Source organism: Ailuropoda melanoleuca, chromosome 8, assembly GCF_002007445.2.
Source record: "Ailuropoda melanoleuca isolate Jingjing chromosome 8, ASM200744v2, whole genome shotgun sequence".
Classification (NCBI taxonomy): Eukaryota; Metazoa; Chordata; class Mammalia; order Carnivora; family Ursidae; genus Ailuropoda; species Ailuropoda melanoleuca.
Window position 1 is genome coordinate 8,032,362 of NC_048225.1, and position 9,742 is coordinate 8,042,103.

General features: G+C 42.5%; 1 protein-coding gene across 3 annotated transcripts in view; it reads left to right on the forward strand.

Moving 5' to 3' along the window:
• The window catches only part of LOC109489917, a 26,114-nt gene extending 16,372 nt beyond the window's left edge, over positions 1-9,742 (forward strand). For all 3 annotated transcript variants that reach the window (XM_034665729.1, XM_034665730.1, XM_034665728.1), the window contains 4 exons: positions 4,434-4,520; positions 6,108-6,257; positions 6,679-6,876; positions 9,644-9,742. In XM_034665729.1, coding sequence (XP_034521620.1) covers positions 4,434-4,520; positions 6,108-6,185 — 165 coding nt within the window. In that variant the 3' untranslated portion in view covers positions 6,186-6,257; positions 6,679-6,876; positions 9,644-9,742. The remainder of the gene's footprint in view (positions 1-4,433; positions 4,521-6,107; positions 6,258-6,678; positions 6,877-9,643) is intronic.

Consider the following 9,742-nt stretch of genomic DNA (forward strand, 5'->3'; position numbering starts at 1 on the left):
AATAAATAATAAATAAATAAATAAATAAAATCTTTTTAAAAAAAGCACTAAAATTTTAATCCCCTCCCCATTGTTTTATTTATATAATGCCGTACTTTACATCCTTTTATTTTGTGAATTTCTTGGCTGGTTTTTATAGATATAATTGATTTTACTGCTTTTGTAATTTAACTTCTATACCTGTTTTATAAGTGATTAATCTACTTCTATTATGTTTCTATTTACCTATGAAATTTTTTCCTTTCCTAATTTTATTACACCTGATTATAGCCTTTTCTTTTCACTTAAAAAATTACCTTTAATGTTTCTCATAAGGCTGGTTTAATGGTGATGAACTCCTTTTACTTTTGTTTTTCTGGGAAACTCTTTATCTCTCCTTCTATTCTGAATTATACCCTTGCTGGATAGAGTATTCTTGGTTGCAGGGTTTTGTTTTGTTTTTTTTCCCTTTCAGCACTTTGAATATATCATGCCACTGTCTTCTGGCCTACAAAGTTCTGCTGAAAAATCAGCTGATAGCCTTATGAGGTTTCCCTTGTGTGTAACTATTTTCTTTTCTCTGGCAGCTTTTAAAATTCTCTTTATCACTACTTCCTACCACTTTAATTATTATATGTCTTGGCTTGATTTTCTTGGGGGCTTGGCTTGATTTTCTTGGGGGCTTGATTTTCCTTGGCTTGATTTTCTTGGGGGCTTTCTGTGCCTCCTGGATCTGGATGTCTGTTTCCTTCCCCAGATTAAGGAAGTTTTCATCTTATTTCTTCTAATAAGTTTTCTTCTCCCTGCTCTCTCTCTTCCTTCTGGGATCCATGTAATGGGAATGTTATTACACTTGATGGTGTTGCTGAGTTCCTTTAACCTACTCTTACCTATTATTATTCTCTTTTGTCCCGTTCAGCTTGGCTGCTTTCCGTTACTCTTCCAGCTCATGACCTGTTCTCCTGTATCCTCTAATCTGCTGTTAATCCCCTCCAGTGTATTCTTAACTTCAGCTACTGATCTCTTCATCTCTGATTAGTTATTTTTTATATTTCCTATCTCTGTTGAAGATCTCGCTGAGATCCTCCCCACCTTTCTCAAGACCAATAAGTATCTTTATGAACATCACTCTGAATTCTCTATCAGGCATATTGCGTATCTTGATTTCATTGAGCTCTTTGCTGTGATTTTTTTTTAATTTTTTTTTATTATATTATGTTAGTCACCATACAGTACATCCCTGTCTTTGCTGTGATTTTGTCCTGTTCTTTTATTTGGGACATATTCCTCTGCCTCCTCATTTTGTCTAATTCTGTGTTTGTGTCTACATATTAGGAAAGTCAGCTAAGTCTCCTGCTCTTGAAAGTAGTGGCCATCAATTAATAAAATCCCTATCAAAATACTACCAGCATTTTTCACAGAGCTAGAACAAGCAATCCTAAAATTTGTATGGGATCACAAAAGACCTCAAATAGCCAAAGCAATCATGAAAAAGAAAAGCAAAACTGGAGGCATCACAATTCCATACTTCTATATTACAAAGCTGTAGTGATCAAGACAGGATGGTACTGGCACAAAAACAGGTACATAGATCAATGGAACAGAAAAGAAAACCGAGAAATTAACCCATAACTATATGGCCAATTACTCTTTGACAAAGCAGGAAAGAATATCCAGTGGAAAAAGGACAGTCTCTTCAACAAATGGTGTTGGGAAAACTGGACAGCAACATGCAAAAGAATGATTTGGACCACTTTCTTATGCCATTCACAAATATAAATTCAAGATGGATGACAGACCTAAATGTGAGACAGGAAACCATCAAATCTTAGAGGAGAACACAGGCAGTAACCTCTCTGACATCAGCCATAGCAACTTCTTACTAGATACATCTCCTGAGGCAAGGGAAACAAGAGCAAAAATAAACTACCGGGACTTCATCAAAATAAAAAGCTTCTGCACAGTGAAGGAAACAATCAACAAAACTAAAATGCAGCCTATGGAATGGGAGAAGATATTTGCGAATGACATACTGATAAAGGGTTAGTATCTATAAAATATACAAAGAACTTATAAAACTCAATCTCCTAAAACAAATAATCCAATTAAAAGTGAGCAGAAGATATGAATAGTCATTTCTGCAAAGATGACATGCAGACGGCCAACAGACATGGGAAGATGCTCAGCATCACTCATCATCAGGGAAATGCAAATCAGAACCACAATGACATATCATCTCACACCTGACAGAATGGCTGAAATCAACACAGGAAACAACAGGTGTTGGTGAGGATGTGGAGAAAGGGGCAACCTGGTGCCGTGTTGGTGGGAATGCAAACTGGTGCAGCCACTCCAGAAAACAGTATGGAGGTTCCTCAAGAAGTTAAAAATAGAGCTACCCTAGGATTCAGCAATTGCACTACTAGGTATTTACCCAAAGGATACAAAAATACTAGTTTGAAGAGATACATGTGCACCAATGTTTATAGCAGCACTATCAACAATAGCCAAATTACATAAAGAGCCCAAATGTCCATCCATCAACTGATGAGTCAATAAAGAAGACATGATAGATATGGATATACACCCACCATACATACATACACACACACACACACACACACACACACACACACACACGCACATAATGGAATATTACTCAGCCATAAAAAAGGATGAAATCTTGCCATTTGCAATGACATGGATGGAGCTAGAGGCTATTGTGCTAAGCAAAATAAGTCAGAGAAAGATAAATGTCATATGATTTCACTCACATGTGGAATTTAAGAAACAAAACAAATGAACATGGGCAGGGGGAAGAGAGGCAAACCAAGAAACAGAGTCTTACCTATGGAGAACAAACTGATGGTTACTGGAGGGGAGGTGGGGGGGATGGGTGAAATAGGTGATGGGCATTAAGGAGGGCGCTTGTGATGGGCAGCAGGTATTGTATGTAAATGATGAATCACTAAATTCTACACCTGAAACTAATATTACACTGTACATTAACTGGAATTTAAATGAATACTTGGAAAAAAAAAAGAAATTGTATCTTAAGAAGATATTACTGAGAGGGGCGCCTGGGTGGCTCAGTCATTAAGCATCTGCCTTCGGCTCAGGTCATGATCCCAGCGTTCTGGGATCAAGCCCCGTGTCGGGCTCCCTGCTCGGCGGAAGCCTGCTTCTCCCTCTCCCACTCCGCCTGCTTATGTTCCCTCTCTCGCTGCCTCTCTCTGTGTCAAATAAATAAATAAAATCTTTAAAAGAAGAGGAAGAAGAAGAAGAAGATATTATTAAAGATATTATTACTGGGAAAAAAAGAAAAAGAAAGTAGCGGCCATATGAAGAAGAGGCCCAGTAGTGCTCTACAGTACAATGTCCTCTGTTCACCAGACCAGTGCGCCAGGGGTGTCTCCTAGTGTGTTGTGTTTACGCTACTGTTGCGCTGAGACATGTTGCCTTCAGTCCAGTCAGCTGTAATGGTCCACATTGCCTGTTGTGGGGAGGGTTTGTTCCCTACGCTGTTAAGGGGCCAGTCTGGGGCCGCCTTGGGCTTGTAGTTGTGTCAGACCAGATGCCTGCCCTCGGCTCATTTGCCAGGGGTGCAGTCACATTGAACTACCAGGTGCTTTCCCTGTGTTGTCCCCCGAGAGGTTTTTGCTTGTTGGTGAGGCCTATAGCCAGACCAGATGTCAACCCCTTGGGATTGCACTGACCCTGAACTACAGGGCTCTCTCCTCATACTGCCCCTTGTGAGGTTTTTGTTGGTAGACGGGATCAGCAGTCGGATCAGATGTCAGCTCCCCGCCCATTGCTGGGGCTGCAGTCAAACTGGTATGTGTGGTTATCTCCTCCTCTTGCTGGGGGTTTCATTCCCAACCACGTCTCCAGCCCTCCTACTCTTTTCAGTGTGGCCGCCTCTCTGTGATTAACTGTGAAGAGTCTGTCCTACGAGTCTTAGGGTCATTGTCTGAGTTAGTTACACCGATGCGGCTGTTATCTGAGCATATCAGTGGGACGAGATGACCTTAGGGTCCTCCTCCTCTGCCATATTCCCAGGGTCCTATGTCTATTTTTTCTTCTCATTTTAAAAGTGAGGTGGGAAAATACAAAGTGATTGAGTTAACTTACCCAAGGTTGCACAATGGAGAGAGCAGAGCGGGGTGAGGGCCCAGGCATCACGTTCGAGAACCCCCATGCCTGACTGCCACACTCTATTTAGAAAAGCAATAAATTAATTCTTGTAATTAGCATAAATATTAAACACATAAATACTCTTTGCACTTTCCTGTAGTGTATGCTGACTCCTCTTATCCTGTTAAAATTTAAATTGACCTTCCAATGCATTTACTTCCCATTAATCTGGTTGGTGCTGTGCAGCTGAGCCACATGAGAATTGTTTAGCAAGAGGATGGGTTTTGGTTTTGGTTTTATTTGTTTCTTATTCTTTCCAGGCTCCTGAAATCACCCTGCAGATTGCTTCTCGTCTTCCTGTGATGGACGCCGCAGACAACGCCTTCCAAGGCTCCTTCTTCTATCAGGTGCTGCAAATGCAGCCCCAGATGAGGGCTTGTAAAATTCTGGGGTCTAAAAAGAAGCAAAAAGACCAAATGTTATAAAACAATTTTCTCGCTCAAGTCAAGTCCTGACATTCTTTATCCCCCTTGGTAATAAGTCAGTTAGTAAGGCATCATAAATGTCACCATGTAAAAGCTTTCTCCAATTAGTGAAATGAATATGTCCCGGCCCAGAGAATCATAATGGCTTTGTGCCCATTAATCAATCTCTGTCATCAAAGTCTATGGTTCCAGACTGGTGTTTCCCGTAAGAGTCATGGTTCCAGCTTCAGCTAATCCTGCACAATCAGCATCTTTCTGCAGAAAGGGATTGAAATTTTTCCTGTCCTTGCAGTTCCTCAAATATGTAGGCGTGGCAGTGCCTTGGTGGCAGCCCGAAGCTGATGTACACAGACCTTAAACACTGTGAACAGTTCACTGGTAAACAGTGATCAGAGAGGGACACTGTTAACCAATGCTAGAGGACTAGGAAACGGTTCACACTCAACTAGTTGGTTGTTAGGGGAAATAATAAGATCAAAAATTACTCTCTCATTGTACCCTCCAAGCATCCTTTCACTTGATCCTCAAAGTGATCTATGAAGTAGGCAAGAATTTAATCCCATTTTACTGACAGGGAAGCCAACTCAGTCTTCATTGAGTACTGTGCGTCAGGCACTTGGCCGTGCGCCTTACACGTGTTACGTCATTCACAGCTTACAACAACCCAACCCTAAGGGGTGGGTGCTCTTGCTATCTCCATTTAATGAATTGGGAGACTGAGGCCCATTGAGACCAAGTGACTTTCCCAAGATCACAGTGTTACCAAGAGTTTAAACTCAAGTTCTAAACTCAGACTCATTTTTTAACCACTGTTCTGTGCCACCACCTGGAGCCCAGGGACAGATCTCAGACTGTCTGACTCCAAATTACTAACGCTTTTCCATGCCAACCTATTGCCTGAACAAGAGAGTTATTTCAAATCACTTAGACAAGACAGAATATTTGAGAACCTGATTACAATAAAGGCATGAAAGACAAAGTCAGAGAGGCCTATAAGTCACCGATTCTCAAACTGTGGTCCTTGCACCTCGTGGGTCAACCACCTGGGGAACTTGGTAATAATGGAAATGCCAAAGACTCCCTTAAACCGGCCCACGGAGCCAGACATTCTGGGATGGGCCCCAAGAATAGAACACTCCCTTGTGATTCTTATCTACACATACAGTTTGAGAACTACTGCCTAAGGAAGCAGTGATTGGAGGACATTGATTTAAAAAACAGAGATGCATGAGTAACTTCACTCTGAATTTCTAGTAGTTTATTTTCTGTACCACGGGGGTAGCAAAAACTGGAGAGACAGTGGGGAACATGATTTATTCAGGGAGTTGAACTAAAGCAATAATTTTTCCCCCTCTACATCTGAATTTTTCCTTCAGTAAATTTCCATTAATTTACTCTGACTTTTTGATCCCAAAAGTTATTTTAGACCACATAAAACTAGGAAAAGGAAGAGGTAGTGGAAACATTCCCTGAGGCTGCCATCTCTGTGTGGGTATCTCCTCTACTCAGAGCGCTGAAAACACGCTGTTCGTTGGGAGAGAGTCCTTGGCGTCCGTGGGAAGTTTCATTCTGCTGCTGATCCGCTGACTGGCCCACATCACCGCCGCCAAGGACTTCCGCCAGGACTCAAACCCTGCCTTTCTGAGGCCATTTTACAAGGTATTTATAAATGCACCGGGCTCTTAGCTTCTCTCCCAGAATAACAAATTCTTGAAGCTGTGCAACATTTCAAAGCTACTTAGGTCCCATTGTTGGCCTCTGGTTCCTACTGCCTGGCCAGGAAGAAGGTTTTCCTGATCAAATTTCCTGTGACAGCATGTAACAAAATGCATGCACTTCTCTGTAGGAATTCAGACAGAAGTGGTCTTCCTATGAGAATGGCATCACAGCTTTCTGGGGTTACTTCCTTGTCCATACATAAGCCTCACCAGAATTGGGAATGACAGTCATAACCCGTGGTAAGGGCAAGGAAAGATGATCCTTACCAAGCCCCATTTTTCTTTCAACTATAATTTTGAAGCTTTAATAGCAGTTACCTAGAGTGGAACTGATCTGGTCCCCTCGCTGTTTCCTCGACCAGGGCCTGCAGGCTTATTTCAGGGAAGCCTTCTCTACCACACTGCGAATGTCTGCGGTCTCCTGGGACAGTAAGCTTGACCAAAGCATAAGCGCCGCTCTGCTGGACGAGCAGCCCACCTCTGAAAGAGGAAGAGATCTTCTCTCTACACTCCTTGAAAGGAAGTGTGGGTCTCGCTTGGAGCCAGAGTCATCAGAAGAGGTAACGAATTTTAACTGGTGTAGTATATGTCACTTAAAAATTGACTTCTTCACCGAGTAAATGCCTCAGTGTCTGATCTGTTCAGATATTGCTGGCTTCCCCACGTGGTACACTGCCTTGACACTTAGGCTGCTTCTCACACCACATACAACAATATATTTTTTAATCCTGTGTTCCACAAGGCAGACGGTGGGTACCAGGCTCTGAGTTATCGGGATTGCAAAGGGGGCTCCATAGTCACTTAACTCAAGTCCCACGTTAACATATTATCAATTTGCAGAATTCCATCTAGAAAACTCACTGTGACTCAGTAATTAAATTTAGATTCCCCAGTGGTAGCCTATTTACCGAAATGCAGTGTGTTGTTTTCTGTGCAAGCCTGACAAGGATATTCTTAATACTGTGTTATTTAAAGCGCCTTTCTGAGAGTACTACCATCCAGCTTTTTAACTATTAAAAATATCCATGGTCTTCAAACTGTCATCCTCCATTAAAGATCAATTCATTCTTGAGTTATAAACACGAGTACCTTCTCTCTCATTAGTTATATAAAACTTTATACATTTCAAAGCACTTTTATGTGAATATTCTCTCATTTGATCCAGCCAGCAATCCTGCAGAATGGGTAGCGTGTATATTTTTTTGGTAGCATACATATTTTTAGTCATATTTTGTATTTAAGGAGAGAATAAGCTATTTGCCCAAAATCATGAAGCTATTTGTAGTGGTAGATCTGAGATCAGATTCTAGATCTCCTAAGTACATTTCTGTAAATACCTGTCTATGATCAGATCCCCATCAGTTACCGAGTCAGAGATTTATTTTGTGGTTGTTGACGGTGATGGTGATGACCCCAGAATCAGTCACACCCCAGCTGCCACAGACCCCAGAGAATGCTCAGTTCTCTCTCCTCCTTTGACAGCAGCATCGGACACATCCGCTCACTTCCTTCTCCTCAGTATAGTCTTTACTTGGCCCCCAGGATACCAGTGTCCCCTGGTTTTCTCCTACCTGTCTGGCTGTTCCTTCTCAGTCTCCTTTGCTGATCCTGCCTCTTCTCCCTGGCCTCTTTGTGTGGGAGGGCCAGGGTTCAGTCTTGTCCTCTTCTCTTCTCTGTCTATATTTGCTCCCCTTGGGGATCTCATCCCATCTTCTAGCTTAAACCCTATCTGCATGTCAAGGACCCTCAAATTTTTATCTCCAGCTCCACCCAGCTCTCTAACTGAACCCATGTCCTCGACTGCTTACCAGCCACTTCCACTTGCAGGTCTAAGAAGCATCTCAAGTTCAACATGCCCCAAACCCATCTTCTGTCCAAACCTCCTCTATTCAAAACCCTCCCCATCTCAGTTGATGGCAACTGTATTCTTTTGGTTTTTCAAGCCAAAATCTTCCTTGAAACCTCTCTATAACAAACACCCCATAACCAATCCAGGACACCCTGTTGCTCTACTTTCAGAGAAGATCCATAAAATGACCACGTCTCATTGCCTGCAGTGCTAGCAGCCTGGTGTGAGCATGCGTCATCTCACCTGGATTATTGTAATACTTACTAACTGGTCCCCGATCCCAACCTTGCCTCCCCTCAGTCTGTTCTCAGCACACTGGTCACAGTGATCCTTTTCAAATGAAAATGGATTTGTTCAAAATCGTGCTGTGCCTCCTCATCTCACTTAGAGTCAAAGCCAAGGAAGCCAAGTCCCCTTGTCTCCTACCCCCTCACCAGCCACTCTTCCCCTTTGTCACTCACCTCCAACCATGCTTTCCCCCCTGCTGGTCTTCAGACACACTGGGTGCACTCCCCTCTGCCTGCAACAGCAATGGTTCTCAATCAAGAGCAATTTTATCTCGCACAGGACATGTGGCAATGTCTGCAAACATTTTTGATTGTCCTTCTCCATGGAGAGGACTGCTGTTGGTAACTAGTGGTTAGAAGGCAGGGATGCCACTAAACAGCACAGGACAGCCCCCACAACAAAATACTCTCCACCCCAGAATGTCCAGGTACTGAGGTTGAGGCTTTAGAGCATGCACAGCTCCCTTACCTCCTCCATGTCTTTGTTCAAGTGTCACCTCCCTGAGGCCTGCTCTGACTAGCGCATCTCATTCGCAACCCTCTTTCTCCTGTTCGTCAGCTTTTTCTTACTCTACTCTGCTTTTCTTTCTCCTGTATGACTTCCTAACAGACTACGTAACTTATTCACGTAGGCTTGTTTATTGCTTTTCTTCGCCTAATAGAACATCAGCTCCGTGAGGTCAGAGATGTCTGGTTTGTTTCCTAAGGTAGCCCCCACGCCAGACTCATAAGGAGGCTCTCGGTATATTTACCATATTAATGAACAGGTTTGTATGGACCCTGACGCTATTATATACTGAAATATTCCGATCTACCAGAGGTAACTGTGAGGCAGGTCATAGCAGACATTATTTATATACTTGCCATGTGCCGGCTGTTCAGCCAAGAGTTTTACATGCATCATCTCATTTAATCTTCCCTACGCCCTTATAAGCTAGATGCTACTTTTATTCCTAGCTTACAGATGAAAAAACTGACACTTAGAAGTGTTAAAAACTTGCCCGAGACAGAGGTAGTTGTGGATCTGGATGGCCGGTCCTCTGTCAACCACCGTCTATGGAGAGGTCTTGCTTTATCTTAAAGGCAGAATTGTATGTACTATACTCAGGTCCAGTCTGGCTAAGAAGATCCAGGAATACTTAAAAGAAATGGGAACAAAGGTATTAACTCTGTCCTCCACGTTCTCCACAGTATATTAAGAGAAACACAGATCTTCTCCTCTTTACCAATATGGAACATTTTCTAAAAACCCTCCTCACTGCAGAACAACAGATCCCAAGAAAACCAAGA